This window comes from Bison bison, unplaced genomic scaffold (assembly GCF_000754665.1).
Source record: "Bison bison bison isolate TAMUID 2011002044 unplaced genomic scaffold, Bison_UMD1.0 scf7180017864466, whole genome shotgun sequence".
NCBI classification, from domain to species: Eukaryota; Metazoa; Chordata; class Mammalia; order Artiodactyla; family Bovidae; genus Bison; species Bison bison.
In genome coordinates, this window is record NW_011495027.1 from 11,692,586 (window position 1) to 11,714,612 (window position 22,027).

Genomic DNA, 22,027 nt, shown 5'->3' on the forward strand with positions numbered 1-22,027 from the left:
TAAACACTCTGGATACAAGATCCTTATCAAATGTATGATTTTCAAGTATCTTATCCTGTTTTTAGGTTGCCTTTTGACTTTCTTAATGGTGTTTTGACTTTCTTGATGGAGGTTTGAAGTTTTTAAAAAAATTTATTGAAGTGTAGTAGATTTACAATTTTGTATTTTTACTATACAGCAAAGTTATTGTTTTATATATATACACACACACACACACACATTCTTTTTATATTTTTTTCCATTATGGCTTATCTTGAATGCTGTTTTTGAAGTTCAATTTAAAAAAATTTATGTCCAATTTATTTTTCATAAGATTTATTGCATATATTTCATTGAGTCTGTGGCTCACATTTTCATTTTCTTGACAGTATATTTTTAAGAATGTAAGATTTTAATTTTGATTAAATCTGGTTATTGATATTTTCCTTTATGGTTACTTTTTTGGTGTTATTAGAAAACTCATAAGCCAGTTTTCATTTTCTTGCTTTATTCTAATTCCACACATATCAAAATGAATCAAATATTTCAAATGAAAAAAGAGACCAGAGGGAAAAACAGATTATTTCTAGGGAAGAAAATCCAGATTCTCATTAGCAAGAGTATAAATGCTGGAAATCAATGGAATATTATATTCAAGATGCTGAGAGAAAGTGTTTGGAAACTTAGAATTCTATAATGTCAAATGACCATTTAAGATTGTTAACAAAGACATTTTGAGACAAACAAAACCTAGGAAGTTTACTGCCCAAAGACCTTTAGTGAAAGAATTACTAAGGATATAATTAAGAACAAAGTAAATGTGAATGGAATAGGATGCAAGAATCAATAGTGAGTAAAGAAATAGAGAAAACAAAGCTAAGTCCAAATGAGTGATGCTTATTGTAAAACATGAACCTTCTTAAGATAATGAAACCAAAACACAGACCAAAATCTTGTAGAACATTTTATACATTTATTCATTGCTCAGGGATACATATTAAGGTTTTGTCTGACGTTTCTGGTAGTGAAACTACATAAGACATACTCTAACATGTCTAGGGGACTGGCGCAAGTTTTTGTCTTTTATAAAATGTGACTTTTCAAACCTTACCTACTCTTGTCTCACTAGAAGCCATTCCTTTCTATCTGATAAGAATAAGCTCTTGAAGAAAGTGTTTTCACTGAATTTCTGAAGTTTATATATAAACTGTTTCATCATTCAGTATAAGTGTATTTATTGAATATAAACCAGGCACACCCCACATCCCACTCTATGACCCTAACTCTAAGGCTAGTTTCTTCAGGGAATTTTTCTTACGTATTCTCACTCTGCTTCCCAGCAGTCCCATTCCTTCCATATGACCCTACTCCCCTTTCACGGCTTTTATCATTAACAACACATGCAGCCCTTTATTGCTCTTGTTCACATTGAGATCTCTCTCGCCCCTCAAATATACTTATCTGCTCTTTGAAGAGAGGGCTGTTTTCATCTCTGTCTTTCTGCCAACACCTTGCACAGTGCCTGGCACACAGCAGGCATTCAATACATCTTTATTGAATGAACGTATGAATAACTTTATGGCTTGGAAGTTTAAATTTTTATCATAATTTATTTCCAAATCATACTCAGTTTGAATTTAAACAGTTCAAAATCAATGTTTCAAGATGCTTACAATTATTGCAACAACTCAATTAAAAAATATACAACTTATACTTTAAGTTCATAATATAGTTAAAATTAAAACTTATAAATATTTAATGATGCATTATATTTTGCCTTTATAGTATACTACTAAAGACACATAAAAGTAGAATTATCTAATTAAAACATTTTCCCCTCCTAAGTATATTTCTTACTCTGAAAACTATAAAAAATTAATAAAAGTTATAGTACATATTTTTAAAAAATAAAACTCACATATTGTGTACACACACACACACACACACACACACTATCTCTCTCTCTCTCTCTCAACTGCTTACATTCCTAAATATTGAATCTGGGTGGAAAAGTTAGAAAGACTTCTAAACTTTCTTAAGTTTAAACTTAAGAAGTTCTAAACTTGAACTTTTTAGGTTCTAAAAAGAGACACAATTAAATGAGCCTTAGACCTTTATCACTGAAAATCAAGATCCTATTTCAGTTACTATTAGGCTGTGGTAGGGAAAAGTCTGTTATCATTTATTCATAATAGAATAACTTCACTTTTCATTTCACACAGCTGTCTAAATGTTCCTGTGAATGGAAAAATTATTAGCTGTTATTCGTGATTCAATTTCTAGCAGCGGTTGTTGGATGCTCTATTATCATACTGGCACAATGTGGTCTTCAGAATTCACACTACATGAAAACACATTTTATAAGACACCTGGGTCCTTTTTTAGACTACAGTTTCTTAGATGAGAATTCAAAACAGACTCATTACAGAACAAATTACAAGTTACAGCACATTATTTTAAAATAAGGCTCCAGTGTATTTTGGACATATAATAATAAGCTGCAGCTTTTTGTCATGTTTACTGGAAAAAAAGTTATATAAATTCTTTATACCTTGGGTCACTGGATACACATCTCCCCAGAAAAACAAATCTGTTATATACACTATTGCTCACTTAGCTTTCCGTTTTAAGCAATTATTTGGTAGTATCATCACTCTTTATTTTATGGCTTTTTAAACATTAAATCCTTCAATATTTGAAAGCATTCACTATATTCTGACAGTTCACCAAATAAAGAAGTGAATATCAGCTTAGAAGATAAAGCCTTAAAAAACCAGTTTTTTAAAGAAAGGTTATTCAAGAACAGAAATTAAAGGTATAGAAGCAAAACAAAAAACACATTTAAAAAAAGCCATACATGATCTTCTTCATGAAATAAATCTATAATATTGGTTCCTTGTCAAGAGTTGGTGAAAAAGCACACAAAAAGGTCCCCCTGAAGTCTGGATATATTGGCAATATACGTTTTTTTTTTTTCCTGTTTTCAAAATAACCTTTTAAAAATCCACTTTTGTAAGCCTAGGGTTTTAAAAAATAATAAATGTGATATTTAAGTACCTTGTTAAATATCTTGCCCAATTCACTGTATAGGCTTAAATTAAAATGAGCATTTAAGACTTATGTTACATGAAAAAAATGTACATTTCTAAATTAAAAAGTTAACTATGTATACTTAATAACATTACATACAATTAATATAAAGGCTACAGAAGGCTTTAGGAAGCTGAAAGTCTAAACAAGTTTTAGCAGGTGAATCAGCTGATTTCACATTACAATTCTAATCAAATTATCCAACTACTGCTACTGCTAAGTCGCTTCAGTCGTGTCTGACTCTGTGCGACCCCAGAGACGGCAGCCCAGCAGGCTCCCCTGTCCCTGGGATTCTCCAGGCAAGAACACTGGAGTGGATTGCCATTTCCTTCTCCAGTGCATGAAAGTGAAAAGTCAAAGTGAAGTCGCTCAGTCATGTCCGACTCCTAGCAACCCCATGGACTGCAGCCTACCAGGCTCCTCCATCCACGGGATTTTCCAGGCAAGAGTACTGGAGTGGGGTGCCATTGCGTTCTCCGAATTATCCAACTAGTAAACCACAAAACCTTACTTAGGATAGGAGAAGAGTCTTGTTTGTTTATGTAATATTGATTTTTAATGTGTTTATTTTGAATATGGAATCACGGCTCTTTTCCCTAAGCTGAAAAAACTTGGGCAAATTAGTTTTATATGAGTTACATACATGTGTGTAGATGTATATGTATGTGTGTGTATGTATATATGTGTGTATGTATAAATATATATATTATCATTAGCTTAGTTTTACAAACCATATGTTAAAATACATGGTTTAAAAGTATTAATTGAGATACAAGAGATTTAAAAAAAAATTTTCAAACTATCTGGGTCACAGATACAAATTTATAGAATTACAGAGACCAACAGTATATACCAAAGGTCACAACTTATTTGCTATTTTCTGGTTCTTAACCTAATGAGGAATCATATTAAATAATACACAGTCTCTTTTAGCTTTAAAGTTTTGGTTATACTCTTCTGCTTGTCAATAGTTAAGACTGTATCTCAAACAAAGTTGTCTAAATAGACAACACTGACCCTGAACTAAAGATTTTTTTCACCTCTTTTCTGGCTTTTAGTCCCTTGTAGTTGGTTACTAGAAGGGAACAAGTATTGCATATTTACTTAATTGTTTCTTCATCCCTGTGCTCCCTCCTTCCTCCTTCTAGAGCCCACAGTGCCCAGCACACGGCAATCGCTCAATACTTATTGAATATTCGTGAATGAGTAGAAAGAGACTAAGGACAGATTGAAAATTAAAAAGAATCTAGATGTGACAATAGCTGCTTTTATAAAGTCCCCAAACAATAAGCTCAAAGCTCCTAGTCTCCTTTACATATTTACTTTGGTCTGTCCTTGTAATAAAAGCAAGAGCAATTATGGCACAGAATTCAGGTTAAGTCATTGCAGGTAAACTACAAGCAAGGACACATTAAAAAATGTAAGTTTCCATTCATGTAGTGAAGAAAGGACTTTTATTTACACTATTAGTAGATCCCAGCTATTCCAGTTAGTCTGATATATAATCATCTTATCAATGACAGAAAAAATATCTTCCAGTATTTCAGTTTTAACAATTGTAATTAAATTGCTTAGTTATACTATAGAGTAAGAAGCAATTAATGAATTTTTTAGAAATAAAAAATATGTATATATATTACCCTGATGCCTAGGCCAAAATATATCTAATGACAAATTTTCTTGATTGCTATTGTCATAAAAATAAAGGGAAAATATATTGCAAGTATATTCTTCATAGACAATTTCAATTAGAAAACAATAGTTTAATGAAAACAATATAGTGGTTCATGTGAGTGAACTGATATGGAAGCAAGAGAAGTATTCAAACTTGACAGATAACATATTGTCAAATATAACTAAAGAATATCTGCCTCCATGACACACTTACAGGCAGTAATTAGTTTTTTACACAGCTCAATGTTATCTTATATTCAAGGAAAATACAGGTCAGTAGGTTATGATCCTAAGCTGCAGTTACGAACCCTTTCTTTTAGCTTGTAAGATGTAGCCTTTTGATTTGATAATTCCTCTACTTTTAACAATGACTGAGTACCGCAGTAGCCACAGAGGCACCCACTCGTGTGCTCGAATGTCAGGGATGCTCTCCTGAAGTGCTTCTTGGAAACTTGCTTCAGAAAGCAGTTCTTAAAACAAACAATAAAAACCCAAATTGTTAAACTTGAAATCAAAGCACTTTGCTATGTAGGTAAGCATTTAAATACAACAAAAGAAACACCTCAAAACTGAATATTTATCCTTAATGTGTGCTACGAATATGAACCAGAATATCAGAAAAACCCAGGTAGTTCTTTAGAAAGTATCTACACCTGTAACGCAGCCAGTTCAACTCATAATTTCTGGTGAGAGGAGCCTGAATACTTGTGTTTTTTTGACAATCTCCAGGTGATCCCAATGTGCAGTCAAGGACAATAAAGAAAAAGGACAAAAGGAAAAACATGGACCATTTCACTACCGTGTATTTCCATCAAACTACTTTTTCCGTATATATTTATATGTATGTATGTATCCATATCTTAAAAACCAGAAATCATACTGTAGTTATAGCCTAATTTATTTATTTTTTCACGTATATTATGGATAGTTTCCCATGTAATTATTCTGTGAAAGCATTTTTCATAATTCTCCCAATATTTTATAGATATAATTTCTACATTTTCTTATTGTTGGCAAAAAAAATAGGTTTTTCCTAATATTTTGCTAATAAAAATAAAGCTTGATGAACATCCTTAAAATGCATGCCTGGCTATGGAATGACAAGGTCAAAGTACAAGTACCTTTGGAAGGTTTGATACATGGTGTATTGCCAATCGCTTTTCAGAAAGACTGTGCTTCACACTTGATACTGGAGTGCCAATCTTACCATATCCTCACCAGCACCAGCAATCATTTAAAAAATCTTTCCCGATGGTTATCTTTTAATCTGCATCTCTTTGATGAAATCATTATTTTCTAATTCCACATTTATATCTAAGACCTCTACCATTGCTGATTTACAACTCCCCTCCTCACTTCTTCCTCTCTAGTCACACTGGCCTCATAGCTGTAGCCTGAAATCCTCAAACATATTTCTACCTCGGGGGCTTTGAATTGGCTGCTCCCTCTTCCCTGAGCACTCTTCTTCAAGACACCCACATGGCTCTATCCCTTCTTGGAGGTCTGTGATTAATGTACCCTAGGACAGAGGCCTCCCCAACCGTCCTATATAAAACAACACCCCCTAAGCTGGGCACTCTTCTTCCTCAGGCAACTTTTCTCCATGGCACACACCACCATTTATCACATTCAACATTTATCTTATTTGTGTCTCCTCCCATCAGAATATAAATTCCATGACAGCTGAGATTTTCCTGCCTTGGGCCTGTATTTCTAGTACTTAGAATGCCTGGCACATGGTCTACTGAAGAAATCAGTCAATATGGAAAGATTCCACTTGGGTCAGAACCAATCCTACAGATAGGGATTAGATGACCATCTATGCAATATGATTTGGGAATGTCAAAGAACCTGCCTGCCCCAAAATGAACTGCTGTGATATCTGAATAACATCAATACTAAACTCTCAGTAAATATTAGCTACTGTCATGTGCCAGGCACTTTTCTAAGTACTTCACATGTATTAACTCTTTTAATCCATATGTTAACCCCAAGAGATGGATATAATTCTCCTTTGCAGGGAGAAATCGATGCAGAGACATTAGATAACTTGCCCAAGGTCACACAGCTAGTAAATGTAGTTTTCATAAATAAAATGGTAATTTCCCAAATATTTCTGTTTGTGGATCTGTTTTTCAGATTGTCTAATCGAGGAACCCTGAGGGAATGAGGCATAGTATAGACTTAATGGGAGTGAGGAGAGGAGTAAGGCCAATAAAAAAAGGAAAGCTCCTAAGTCAGAATCACATACTTGACAATTGTACTCTGACTGTAGTTAAACTGTTACCACAACTTCTAGGACAAAGAATAATGGAAAATAAACCTTCCTGAGGAATAAGGGTAATTATAGAAGAGAGGAAGGCCTTTAGGTGACTTATAAACAAGATTCTATTTTAGATGACAAATAAAGTTAAATGTTTTACAACTTGCTTGCTTAAAAAATAAATCCTACACAAAATCAGAAAACTGTTATTCACTAACTACATTCTTTTAATTCAACTAATGTTAAATCTTTAGAATCAGTAAACATGACAAAACTTTTAAGAGAACTGCTTCATTACAGATCAAAGTGTCTGAAGCTCCATTTATAGTATATGCAGGATCAGACTATAAATTCTACCTAAAGGGTTTAGAATTAAATTAAAGAGATATCCTAAAGTCAAATTACACTGGTAAAACAAAAACACACTCTCCCCAAAAGGATTAAATTTCTCTTCTCCTATACATATGTAATATATTTTTCCATGATGATGTATTAGCACATAATCCACATGCCCACATTTAGATAAATGGAAATAAAACACTAGACACCTTAGACTTTTCCTATTTCCTTTCCCACTGGAAAAAGAATTATGTGTTTTTCAAGTGGAGCTCAAATGGGGTACAGGCTCATCGATCAGCTGTTTGTAACAACTGCTGTTGGTGATAATTACAGTTGGAAGAGCCTTCACAAAGTAAATAGAAAAATTATATAATATATGCCAACACATAGGAATTTAAATTTTAAATAGCTTATATTTCAGAACAAATCAGCACAGCAATTCTTTGGTGGATTTTCACTAAAATGACCTTTTTTCAAAAAAATGAATCTAATTACTTATGCATGAAAGCTCTGCTAGAGACGGGAGGTAAAAGTAACTATGTCCTATTCTGGTATGATTTAAATGGAGGCTGATAAGAAAGTAAAGTTTCGGACCTGAAATACTACAATACTAACGTTTCAATCAGAGAGAGAGTGGGGAAAAGACTCCAAATTCACTCAGGACCTAGCTCTAAGTTCAGACTTCAGGCTAGGCCAAGCTGGGTGACCTTGAGGAGTTTCTTAAACTCTAAGGCTCTATTTCCTCATCCATAAAATGTCCAGTTTCAGTTGTGAGAGTTACAATCTCTGAGGCATGTAGCATGCTGCCTAGCATTTGAGAAAGAATAACTATTAAAACTCCTCCCCCACTTCCTATAAAACAGTAAAAAAAAAAAAAAAAAAATGAGAATGAGGCAGACTGTTTATAATAAGGTTTAAGAAGTTATCCATAAGCATCCTAAAAATAAATGGAATCACACCACCTATACAAATGTCATCTTTTTAGAAATGAAAGTAAAAACTGAAAGTTTTTCTTTAGGAATCACCTATAAAATAAAATTTCCTCCAATTTTTATTAAATGAGAACTTCTATAAAAGTGAAAGTGAAGTCGCTCAGTCGTGTCCGACTCTGCGACCCCATGGACTGTAGCCTACCAGGCTCCTCAGTCCATGGGATTTTCCAGGCAAGAATACTGGAGTGGGTTGCCATTTCCTTCTCCAGGGGATCTTCCTGACCCAGGGATTGAACCCCGGTCTCCCGTATTGTAGGCAGAGGCTTTACTGTCTGAGCTACCAGGGAAAGTGTCATAGAAATTTGAAACTTTCACAAGATAGCTCTCACTTGACTATACCAAAAAGAACTATCTCATACAGCCTGTATATTTACTTAGTAAAACCCCAACTCTGCTCGCTATGAAACTGTGAAAAAATGAAAATGGAGCAGACTGCTAGTAACTAAAGTGTAAAACACTATCCTCCCAGCTTTCCAACTTATCTTGTAAAATGTTGATAAAAACGTATCCTACAAAAGGCAGACAAGCCATTCTCATTAATCAAATAAAATTTCTGATTAACATCAAACATATATGTCTTGGTAGTAATGATTAATAAAATACCTAATCAAATACCCATCCTAAGATGCTTAAGTTTCAAATTAAATTTTATCTGCTGCTTTTTCCAGATATTTATCCTCTTTAATTAAGTGGCCTTTTGGTGCAATCTCTGCTGTACTATATTATATGTGACACTACTTAGAGTATCTTACAAGATCTTCTCTGTGTAGCTTAGTATTTATAAATCTGAGCAGACTGGATGTTCAGGAAGTGATCTCTTCATTTCTTTTCCCATTGGTACAAAGACAAAATTAAAGCTCTCTGAAACTAAAATAAAGGCGTATGTATTTTTAACTATTAAGAATATTTCTAGGTGACAGCATTGTATCTTTATCACTATACAATTTAAAATTAAATTTTAACAAGTAGCTTCTTATAAAATAAAAGCAACTGATCAATCTCTACAAATGAAAATCTCAGTCTTACCTTTTGGATCATTATGAGTCAATAGCTGTATGTCAAACTGTTTAGCAAATGCAGTCAAATCAGGTGGCATCACACAGCAGGAGGCAAGATTAACTTGATTACTATTTGGTTTTACCTAGAAGTGAAAAAGAAAAATCATGACATCTCCTTTAAATTAAGTACTTCGAAAAGTAGAAAGCAATAAAAGGCCTCAATTTTAGAACATATGAAATATCACATTTTACAGTGCTTCAAGTTTATTTTTACATGAATTTATTTTTTACTTTTACTTATACTTGTGCCTGGAGAAGGCAATGGCACCCCACTCCAGTACACTTGCCTGGAAAATCCCATGGGCGGAGGAGCCTGGTAGGCTGCAGTCCATGGGGTAGCGAAGAGTCAGACACTTACTGAGTGACTTCACTTTCACTTTTCACTTTCATGCATTGGAGAAGGAAACGGCAGCCCACTCCAGTGTTCTTGCCTGGAGAATCCCAGGGACGCAGGAGCCTGGTGGGCTGTCATCTATCGGGTCGCACAGAGTCGGACACGACTGAAGTGACTTAGTAGCAGCAGCAGCAGCATACTTGTGCCAGATTTTTTTTAATTTATTTTTTAATTGGAGGATAATTGCTCTACAATGTTGTGTTGGTTTCTGCCTTATATAAAACCATGCAGATCAGTCATGACTATATAAGTATCCCTTCCCTCTTGAGTGTCCCTCCAACCCCACCTCTCCATCCCACCCCTCTAAGTTGTCACAGAGCCCCAGGTTGGTCTGTGTCATAAAGTGGCTTCCCACTAGTTATCTATTTTACACATGGCAGTGTATATATGCTTCCCAGGTGGCTAAGTGGTAAAGAATCCACCTGCCAAGCAGGAGATGCAGATTCGATCCCTAGGTCGGGAAGATCCCCTGTAGAAGGAAACAGCAACCCACTCCAGCATTCTTGAGGGGGAAATTCCACGGACAGGGGAGCTTGGTGGGCTACAGTCCATGGGGTCCTGAAGAGTTGGACATGACTTAGGGACTAAATAGCAGCAGGAGCAGTGTATATATGTCAATGCCACTTTCTCAATTCATCCCACCCTCTCCTTCCCCTGCTGTGTCCACAAGACAATTCTCTACATTTGTACCTCCATTCCTTCCCTGCAAACAGGTCTATCAGTACCATTTCTCTAGATTCCATATATATAAACAAATGTTTGTGTGTGTGTATATCTATATATGCATTAGTATATGATATTTGTTTTTCTCTTTCTGACTTACTTCACTCTGGAACAGTTCTAGGTTCATCCACCTAACTATAACTAACCCAAATTCATTTCTTTTATGGCTGAGTAATATTCCATTGTTTATATGTACAACAACTTCTTTAACCATTCATTTGTCAACAGACATCTAGATTGCTTCCATGTCCTGTCTATTGTACATATTTCTGCAGTGAACATTGCGGGTACATGTGCCTTTTTTTTTTTTTTTTAAACATGTGCCTTTTTGAATTGTGGTTTTCTCAGGGTATAAGCCCAGTAGTGGGATTGCTGTGTCATATGGTAGTTTTATTCTTAGTTTTTAAGGAATCTCCATACTGTTCTCCATTGTGGCTGTATCAATTTACATTCTTACCAACAGTGCAAGAGGGTTCCCTTTTCTCCATATCCTCTCTGGCATTTATTGTTTGTAGATTTTTTTGATGATAGCCATTTTGATTGGTTTGAAGTAATACCTCATTGTAGTTTTTATTTGAATATATTTATTAATATATGCTTTTCTGACTCATGGTACTGGTAACAGGAAAGGGAAAAATAGCTCTAAGGAGAGGGGAATAAGCCAATATATTACTACACTATTCAAAAGTCTCATGCTAGAACCTGCCATCTAATATATCTGCCTTGAAAACAAACATGATTCTAAGTGTGATGGTTCCACCTAGAAAGGAGATATCTTAGAGGATCAAATACAAATGACACGTATATTTAATGCTGAAATATATAATATGGTTATTAATCATATACATTTGAAAAAGAGAAGAATTAGGTCATTTCTAATAGATGCTCTGGTTAATTTACAGATACATTTCAGATCACCCAAGTGATCTTAGCGATTCAGCAGAATCTTAGCCACATTCTGGCTATCACCAAGTCAAAGGGACAAGGAGGCAACTTTTTCTCCAGGTTTTCCTGCCCAGAAGAAAATGAAAAGGCTGGGGATGAAGTAAAAGGAATAAAGAAAATACAGACAGTAAAGGTAAACTACTTGTAAGCAACTTCCCTAATAATTGTGTAGGTTATTAGGCCAGAGAGTGGGAGTCATTAATTTATGACACCTACTCCATATCAAGTTATGTGAACTGAAGGTCTTACATGTCTTTAAATAACAGGGCAAAATATATGTTATATATGATATTCTCTTACTAGAACCATGGTCTAATAATACCTAAAGGAAAACATAATATTTTTATCACATAGTTCCAAAACTGAAGGAAAGAGCCTTAATTCATTTGGCTATGAATGTTTCAACACACATTTTCTAGAGTTTTCTGTCAAAGTCTGCCTCAAAATCCCCATATTTGGAACAGGCCCCCCACAGTGGTGTCTGCTATGTGCATGATGTTTAATGGGACGCAGCAAAGACTGTAAGGGACAGGCTGCTCCTGGGGTGCTTGGGATGCGGACGTCCTTTACCTGTGCCCACTGATATAGCTGCTCCAACTGGGTTTTGTCCAGATCAGAGGTACCAATAGCAACAATCTTTTTGCTCTGAACTAAGTTTTGTAATTCTTCCCAGTAAGGCTGCAAATGTTCCAAGGAAAGATTAACTCCATCTTCAATAGGAGGTGAAGCAATGATCACAGAATCCAGCTGTGCAACTCCAAGGACTGAACAGGCTGATGCAAAGGAAAACACAAAGAAGACAAACGTTTGTACGTAATAAAGGCAAGTTGTTTCTAATGTCCTTTCTCCCCCACTGAATTCTACCCATAGTTCACTAGTATTCTGTGTAACAGATTATTTCATTAGGTTTCATAATTTACCTGTCATGTATAACATTTTCATCTTTTTCAAAACAACGAGTGTCTGTTCATCTACTTGGTCTGTGCAGCAGACATGTGGGTTTCCTTGACTTGCCTCATTCCTGGGGAAACTCACAACTACTATAGGCTCCATGTTTCCTAGGCCCCAGGACTTTTTGGTAGCTTCTGACCTAATAGTCTATAATTGTTGGGTGTGCTGTGCGAGCATGCTAAATTGCTTCAGTCGTGTCTGACCTTTGGGATCCTATGGACTACTAGGTTCCACTGTCCATGGGCTTCTCCAGGCAGGAATACAAGAGTGGGTTGCCATGCCCTCCTCCACGTGATCTTTCTAACCCAGGGATCAAACCCAAGTCTCTTACATCTCTTGCATTGGCGGTGGGTTCTTTACCACTAGTGCCACCTGGGAAACCCTGTAACTGGTAGTCATAGCAAAGAGTAAGCTTGAGACTATGAAAAACTGAATTTATGGCCTTAACTTACACATTAATCTAGGTGGCTCAGTGATAAACTGTCACCCAAGCAGGAGATGCAGGTTCGATCCCTGAGTCAGGAAGATCCCCTGGAGGAGGAAATGACAACTCACCCCAGTATTCTTGCCTGGGAAATCCCATGGACAGAGGAGCCTGTCGGGCTATACAGTTTAAGGGACTGCGAAAGAGTCAGATACGACTTAGCAACTAAACAACAATCGATGTAGATAACTTCTTAGTTTTTATAAAAATGAGTTTATTTTTAACAATTTTTGTTCCTTCCATAGTTATATTAAACAGCTAGTTATTTAACTGTTCAATCTATGTAAATACGAGAAGAATGTTTTAAAAGAAAAAATACTCATTAATTATAATGCTATATAGTAACCTCACCATGCGATGAAAATAGATAAAAATGCTGTTTTTGCTGTTATTCTTTTGATATTTCACCTGTAGTACTAAAAAAGTTAAGAATATGACTAAAGAGAATTTCTATCTCCAAATATATAGTTCACATGTAATTATGTTACATCTTTTACATTCCTCTTATATATATCAAAATATGACCTTACATTGGTTGATGTGATTTCCACAGAAGCCTTAAGAAACTAGGCTAGAACTTGAAAAGGTAAAATTGCAATGAGCTTATTTTATTTTTAACTAGACCTGAACACAAGCTATAATTAATACACTTACAGTAATTTAAAATTCACTATGAAAATAAAAGTTAAAGTTTTGCTTACCCATGTCGACTGCATTTCTAGTTGATGATGAAGAGTTTGATCCTACAATGAACAGTTTTGCTGAGTGACAAAAACAACAAAACAGATTATTATATTTGAATAACATTCTACTACACAGCAGTAACACTGCTAAAATACTAAGAACAGATAATCCTGAATGAATTTTTTCCTTCCCTAGCTGCATTGTTTCATAGTTTCAAGACCTAAAAGTATATTTCCATGGTAATTTAAAAAAGATATGCTAGTTGCCAACAAGTATCTGATTGTCAAAACAAAAAGGCAAATATTAATTCTCCTTTATTGGAAAGCAGGGCAGATAAATATAGAAGCATTCAAAATATATATTTTTAAGAATTAAACATTAATGGAGCATATTATATACCTGGGCTTTCCTGGTAGCTCCATCAGTAAAGAATCTGCCTGCAATGCAGGAGACCTGGGTTCCCTCCCTGGGTTGGGAAGATCCCCTGGAGAAGGAGATGGGAACCCCCTGCAGTATTTTTGCCTAGGAAATCCCGTGGAAAGAGGAGCCTGGTAGACTACAGTCCATGAGGTTGCAACAGTCAGACACGACTTAGTGACTAAACCACCACCACATTATATACTTTCTCCAATAAACTAAAGTCTATATAAAGATTAATTAAATTGCTTGTAATGAGAAGAAAATTGAAAAAACAAAACCAAAAAACCCAAACAAACAAATATCCCACAATTCTACTTTCCTAATACAATCATTTTCAATTTTAGACAACAGTACCTTCAAGTTCTTGGTCATATGAAACATAGTATATATTTTGTACTTCTATGTATTTGGTTTATCACCCTTATGTAACAAATATTTTTTTTATATTTCTATGCAATATTTAGGTAAACTGCCAAGAGTCTCATCTCCCAAAGCAATTACTGTTTAGATTTTTACATACTCTGTACTTTTCTTTTGCTTCTTTTTTGTTTTGGCTCTGTAGCTTGTGGGATTTTAGTTCCCTGATCAAGGGTCAAACTTAGGTCCTTGGCAGTGAAAGCAGAGTCCCAGTCACTAGACTGCCAGGGAATTCCCTGTACTCTGTACTCTTAATGAATAATATCTATGGTAACTCTCTGTTCAACTTTATGCCTGAAGCATTTCTGAAGATCAGAAATGTAATTATGAGTCAAAGGATATGATTCTTTTGTTAGTCTTGTTTTATTTATCTCTTACTTAAAAAAAAATTGTCTCAGGTTACCAGACCATTAAAAGTTAGAAGTTGCTCTCCTAACAATATAGGATGCTATTAAAAAAAAGATGTATATTTTTGCTAATTTGATACATAACAAAATGAAATTGAAGCTCTGGATTGATTTGACTCAACATTATATATATTGTATATATATAAATATGTATATATTTACTTTGTGTAATAAACTCACTGTTCAAAAATCTAAATTTACTCAACAAATAGGTAGAGTAATAGGAAAGCAAGAAGAGAGAAAATCATAAAGGGTAATAGAGAGAAAACAGGGTTAATAAAATACACTTATGTAAAGTGCCTGGCATTCAATATATACAACAAATTTTCTTTGTACAACATTTCTTGTTGTCATTTCCTTTCTACTGCTGGATAATCTTCCTAAAATATTGCTTTCCTCATGTTACTTCTCTATCTAAAAGCTATCACAACTTCCTTACCAGCTGAGAGTCAATCTTCACCACTTTGCTCCAACTCAGCTCTGTAATTATATTCTGTGAAAACCCTCCCCATCATTACCCCACTGGCTATGAATTGGGTGTCATTTGAGATGGTCTCCTCTTTCCAAAAGAGGAGGCATTTTTAGGTAGGTGAAGAGAGGAAAGCTCTTGATGCTTATCAAAAGTCTCAAGCCTTTCAGGAATCAAGGACAAGGTGTTAGAGTTCCAAGATGGATCTACACCATGATGAATTGCAATACACCACAGAGAAATGCTGCTCTGATGACCTTTTCAATACAAACAGGAATGTGAAATTAACAAAAAGAAATGGGTTCTGTAGTCAGGCATACCTCGATGGACTCCTGGTTCAACCATTTACTTGCTACACGACAGCTTTCAAGTTATTTAATGTCACTTGTGTAATGGGGATAATAAACCTACCTTGCAGAATTGTTTTGAAAATGCTATAGAACAAATATAACCATAATGTGGCAAGTACAATCTCTGGTATAAAGTGAGATTCAACAAATGGTAGTTATTAGAGTCAATGCTCTAATTCATCTTACGTGTTCATCCTAATAAGAATAATAATAAAATGACAACAACTACAACACAGCCACCAATAGTAATAAGTAACAGTTACCTGGCACTTTACTTTGTGCCAAGAACCATGCTATGTGTTTCTTTTGTTATTTCATCTAACTCACAAGGAAGCTTAAGAAACAGGTGTATCCCCATTTTATAGATAAGGAAACTGACCTCAGAGATGTTAAATCAGTTGTTAGCCCTAGATTATGTCAGTCAGTAATCTGCACATCCAGGAATTTCAATCTAGTTAAGCTCAAGTATTTAATGACTATGTTATGCTGACTGTAAGCTGAGAACAAGAACGGCTTTCATTCCTTGAACTTAACACTATCTCTGGAAAGTAGCAGGAGTCCCTCCACCTTTGTTGAATGGGTACAGTATGTATTTTATTTTTCTTCATGTGACTTGTTGCCCAGACCGGTTTCCCTGCTCCCAGGGGACCTCAGCCATTGCTTAGTAGTGTCACACCAGGAAGGGAGGACTTACGCTGGCTTCCGGTGAACACGGCTCTTAAGCCTTCCCTTTATTCTTTCTTACACCTTCTGCTACTGCTCTGATTAATAATGTCTCACATAAATTAGTGAGAACAAAATGAAGAGGTGAAGTTCTATTCTGCCTTCACTAAAGTAGCCAACAGTGACCTCCTATAACTCCTTCTTTAAAGCTGGCTATAAATTATGTTATAAAGAATCTCTATATTTCCTACACTGAGTGATCGAGTTACTTATTACCAGAATCAAAGAAAGGCTTATCCCCATGCCTAACAAAACCTATTATCCACTGTAAAACAAAATGAACTGTAAAGGCTGGACTTTACCAGAAACTTTCATTTCTTCTCTTTCATCGGGATTTATCTTTTCTACTGCATGAGATACAGTACATTCCAAGACATCTGGAAACTCCTATAATAAACACATGATATTTACAATAAATATAAAATTAATGTTTTTACTTAGCTATGTATTTTCTATTGTCCATAACACTCTTTAGAAGCAGAGAACACATAAGACAATAAAGTTCTTTACCTGATTGGCTTCAGAAAGTTTATAATGCCCTGAAATAAAGGTAAAGTGCTGTGTGTATATATGTGTGTGTCCATTTTCTGGGAAAAAGTATCTCATTTTGATGAGATACTCAGGGCGGGGGTGAGGGAAGGACGTATGACCAAAAACAAATGAACAAACCAGCAAGCAAACTGGGCAGTAAGTGAAGAGTGAGAACCATTAATACAGTCAATACTTCTACTCAGAAATCAATGAAAAGTGGTAATTTCCTTCTGGATATTGACATGTTAAAAACTTCCCATATGTCAATCACAAACATTTTAATCCAAAATATATTTTTTTCTGAATGCAATGGAAACAAAGTAAAGGCAATTCCAATGCATAAAAATGAGTAGTTAATGAGTGAAATGTAAAATATTGGTACATAAAAATCACTAACATGCTAACATTTATAAAATTAAAACAACGTAAACAAGATTTTCCCATAATTCTTGAACATAGAATGCCTGACCACATGTTAAGTATTTACAAGTCAAGCACAGAGTGAATGGTCACTTCTGAGAAAGGAGACTGATTGAAGACATTAGTGAATGTCTGCCTAGCGCCTTTAGTTACAAAGTTGCAGTATGCTCAGGGAAACAATTATTTTTAGTACATGTCTACTTTTTAAGTAGTCTCTGTAATTTGTGACAAGCCTTTGGCTAAGCTGGATTCCAAAGAGTGGTTTACATACTGTGTTTTGTATATTAACATTTTTGATAATAGCCATATACTGATATTCAATGAAACACTTCCTTACTGTTTCATAAGTAACTGACACAAAATTATTTTTAGCAACTATGTTTTGCTTATAGTCTACCAAAGCGATCTAGAAACCAGAACTGTTTGATAGTCATTCCTCTACTAGACCAAATATAAACTGGAACTAAATACACTCTGAGAAGACTGTGGAATCTTAGTAGCTTGTCTTACTGAAGAGTTGACTACAGAGTTGGATTTTCTCTTTCATGCTTAAGCCTACTGGGTCAAACTGCCATTTCAGCAAATGGACCACAGTGATTTTCATGCTAGTTGCCTATCTGACTTCCTGATCAAACCTGAGAAAATTAATTTCCTGCTTATTACATGATATCTTCATTCACAGTTCACTCACCCTGATCAAATCTGGGCTGATTTGGGAACTCCACTCATTTAAGGTCTTTTGAATACAATCTCGAAGCTGCAAAAGAAATGCATTTTGAAACTGTTAATTATACACTACACTTTTTATGTACTTCTACAATGAAAAAAGGTTGAAATAAACCTTCACCTAAAGTTTTTTTTTAAAAAAAGGACTGTATTAGTCTGATAAGTAGGAAAAAGAAGATACCCATAGGAAATACGATACAAACCAAAATTTTAATTCTACAAGGTTTTGTTTCCTTTAACAAAGATCAACTTATATCTGTTTTTATCCTACTCTTAATTCTCAAATGTTCTTGACCTAAAGCAGTAATCTAATCATTTAAAAAGTATTTTTACACCAATGAAAATTTAAGTAAACTTTTGAGATGTAAAAGCATTCATAAAGAAACAAAATTTCAAGAATAAGGAAATTTATAAGTGGAGGAACTGTAATCAAGCCCAGGGGCAGCTGACTAGAATGAACCTTAACCACTATGTGCCTACATGAGAATCACCTGTGGTGTTCAATGAATGTTTAAATTCCTGAGCCCCATCCTAGATCTGCTGAATCACTTTCTAAGGGCAGCAAAACTTTCATTTTAAGAAGCATCCAAGTAATCAAAATGTACTCTAAAGTCTAGAAACCACCATAGTCGTATCTCACAGGAGTCATCTTGCATAAAGTCAGTTCATATAAGTCTTTTCCTAACAGGCAGGTAGACCTTAGACCTGTCATCAATGTTTTCTTATACAATTTCCTTACACTAACATTGTAGTATTCTGTAAATTCATTCAAGTATCTAGTTATCTTTTATCTCTTATGACAGTGTATTTCCAACTTATTTAATAGTGGTCCAAAATAAGACATACACTAACACAGTGAGTACAGACGTACATACATATAACAACAAAAATTCACAACGTAATATTTATGCTTACTATATACCAGATAGTCTGCTGACTTCTACAAGTTAGAAAAAAATATGTTGCTCCATGAATCATTGAACTGACTTCTGACCACAAATGGGCCAACACTAGCAGTTTGAAATCACTGCCTTATAAATACCAAGGGCACAGTACTTTGCATTCTGTGGGCAATCAATGAAAAAATAAATGAGTAACTAGAAGCACATCCCTGAATTGCAAAAGCACTTTCCTAACACCAACAACAGAGATTAAACTTCTGAACTCACTATCTGATCTCTGAGTGCTTATGATACAAACCGACATAAGAACTTTACTGCTTATATTTCAGTATAGATAATTACAAGGGGCAATTGGTTTATCAAGAGCTCAGAATCACCTATTTAAGATTTACAGTATGTAACAGTAATTCATGTGCTAGCCACAATAACCCACATGAATTCAATTTACAGGGTCTATATATTTATAATCAAATTTAAGTCATTAAATAAAAAATTAGTTGATAATAATTTTAGACAGAATTACAAGTCAATATTCTCTGAAAAAATTAATAAAAATTGAGGCAGCAGGAACAACAATTCTATCAGGAGTGCTGTGGCTCAAGTCATGGGAGAAATTTTAAGAAATTTTCCTCTGGTAAGATGGTTAACTGGTGGAAGGCTTTCCAGATGAATTTCTCAATTCATAAAGATAAGTATATTTTCAGAGTGTTCTCTCCCTTCTGTCAGGACAAATTATGGAACAGTCCAATGTTATAACAATATGAGAAATTCACTCACTATCACAAACTGGGTGATTTTTAATCTTTTATATGTTATCTATACTGAATGAACATTAACTTTGTACTTTTTTGTTCTCTGTTGTCTTCATTCTTACCACACATAGTATCATGGAAGATGAGCATCATCATAATTTAGTGTATCATTAGATCCGGAGTTGTATAAGAGTTTTAAATAAATCCTACATGATCAAATACCTTAACAACAAATAACTGTTCAAAACAGTCCAATAATGGCCCATTTAAAACACAAGATTTTATTTCAGAAAATTACAGTGAAACAAAAAATCTGGGCAGAGATTACAGAATAATTAAAAAACAAAACATTAGACTAGAAAAGACCTTTTAGGAAATTTAATGATCTCTGGTTTACAGCTCTGGTTGCTGCAAAGTTCTTTACACAGAAACAAAACACACCTCTCCTATTCTAATCACGTTTTCTCCACATATGCTAGCACCAAGCTTTCCTCAAAAGTTTTCAGATTTCTTAATTTTGTCCCTCCTTCACCTCACCCAAAATAAAATACACAAATCACAGTCTTTTGAAGAATATTTTTCAAACTGAGGGGTGTAACTCATTACTGCATTAACAGATCAAGGTTTTAAAAATTAAAATAAGAAAAAATTAGAATACATAGTATATAGTAAAATCTTTTCATAAGATTGTGTGTGTGTGTGTGTGTGCGCGCGTCTGCGCGCATGCAACTATTAAATGGACTGTCAAGGCAAAATGCTTTTTTTTTTAAACTGGGTTTACAGTCAAACTTCAAACTACTACTTTAGCATGTGTTGAGTGAGATAAGAGAGAGAAAATGTCACCCAGTACTATCTATGTGCAAAATGCTGTATTGAACCATCAACCCTGGAGAAGTTAAAGGTCTAGTACAAACACATATTAAGTGTCTATCTTTGGGAGAAAAAGCACAAGTGAGGGTGTTTAAAGAAAAAAAAAACAAGAGAGACAAACTGAGCTGCATCCTGGACACAGAATATAGTATGGATTCTGATTCCTATTAAAGTTGCAACCAGGAGTTACCATCCCCCGATTGGTCCTCACTGCCAACAGGAGGCCTGGGCACGGGTCCAACTCACACTCAGAGGGATGCTACAGCCACTACCTAGTATATCACCAACATCTTACTTAAAACTGATTAGGAACACAGTCGGTACCATCATAATTGACATAGCTTAGGAATTTTTTCTTTTAATCAAGATTTGTTTTATCTCTCTGAACCAGATGGCAAGGGAGATAAACGCTTGCATGGTGTTTCATATAGGATCTTTTATTCCTCACCGTGACCTGCTGATGATATAATCCAACTTTCAAGTCATGGAAATAGGCTCGCGAGGGTAACTTTCCCAAAGTCACAGAGCTCTTAAATTAAAAGTTTGTTTTATTGTTTTTTTAACACTAAAACCCGTCCTATATCACCAACATGCCTCAGCAATTAACTGTGCGTAATGATCGACTCTTCATTTCAGGAAGGACCAGCGATGTAACAAATATTCAAGGAGAGTATAATTCCAGATTATTCCCTGCCACTTCAAAACAGTGGTCAGTCTTTGCCAAACTAATCTTCGGCAAGAAAAATACATACCTTTTTCCAAAGCCGGATTTGAGTGTTCAGTCATTTGCCTCACAGCCATAGAGAAACTACAGTCAACACCCTTAAAGCTAAATGGATTATTACTACTACCTCATCTGAGTCTTCAGCAAGCTAATCCCCCCAATTTTTCTTTACCTGGACATCGTGGGAGAAAAGAAGTGAGCTAAGGAGGGGGACGAAGCGCGGGATCGGCCCTCTCTGACCCCTCGCCCGGGAGAGCGATCCAATCAATAGGTTCGAGAGTTTGGTCATCAGCCGGGAGCACTGACAAGAGGCGTCACTCCTCATCAAGTTGCACCTGCCGAATTTGTAAAGACGCAGTGGCCCCCAAAAGCAGGTTCGGACGCGACATCGAGCAGATAGCAGCCCCGGCTTCCTCTCGCAGGCGGAGCCCAGGTGCGCGCCTCGCCCACGTCCGCCGCGGCGCCCGGAGCCCGACCACCCGCCCGCGGAGCCTCCCGGCCCGGCCCGCGGCCTGTCCCTGGAGCCGGTCTCAGCCGGCGCGCTCGCCGCTCTCACCTCCTCGCTGTGCGTGGACGGACACTTCTTCCGCAGGCGGCCCCAGTTCAGCAGGTTCCCGGTCTGCAGGTGCAGGGTGCTGGCCCGCGCCAGGAGCGCTCCGGCCGCGCGGCTGTCGGTGCCCATGACAGCAGCCGACGGAGCGGGCCCGGCGGTGACGGGGCCGCAGGCGGGGAAGGAGGCC

General features: G+C 35.8%; 1 protein-coding gene across 3 annotated transcripts; it reads right to left on the bottom strand.

Annotated features, from left to right (window-relative positions):
- Positions 1–1,569: 1,569 nt before the first annotated feature.
- On the bottom strand, positions 1,570–22,021 carry GCLM (glutamate-cysteine ligase, modifier subunit). Of its 3 annotated transcripts, none has more exons than XM_010860475.1 (7): positions 21,844–22,021; positions 18,005–18,070; positions 16,665–16,749; positions 13,594–13,653; positions 12,028–12,230; positions 9,364–9,478; positions 1,570–5,213 (listed from the first exon to the last, which is right to left on the bottom strand). In XM_010860475.1, exons 1-7 carry the CDS (start codon positions 21,967–21,969, stop codon positions 5,044–5,046), a joined length of 825 nt encoding a protein of 274 aa, XP_010858777.1. In that variant the 5' UTR covers positions 21,970–22,021; the 3' UTR covers positions 1,570–5,043. The 3 variants fall into 3 exon arrangements, 2 of the variants coding, with proteins under 2 accessions (XP_010858777.1, XP_010858778.1); XM_010860476.1 differs by lacking the exon at positions 21,844–22,021 and adding an exon at positions 18,955–19,404; XR_827099.1 differs by lacking the exon at positions 21,844–22,021 and adding an exon at positions 18,962–19,402 and having other exon boundaries at positions 5,084–5,213.
- Positions 22,022–22,027: the final 6 nt, after the last annotated feature.

What these genes read in the sequence shown, in the direction of transcription:
- GCLM (XM_010860475.1), bottom strand. Translation starts at nt 21,969, where the DNA reads ATGGGCACCGACAGCCGCGCGGCCGGAGCGCTCCTGGCGCGGGCCAGC. An exon ending in CGTCCACGCACAGCGAGGAG is followed by an intron (nt 18,071 to 21,843) that starts GTGAGAGCGGCG and finishes TTTCTTTTGCAG; the next exon opens with CTTCGAGATTGTATTCAAAA. An exon ending in GACTCATAATGATCCAAAAG is followed by an intron (nt 5,214 to 9,363) that starts GTAAGACTGAGA and finishes GTTTGTTTTAAG; the next exon opens with AACTGCTTTCTGAAGCAAGT.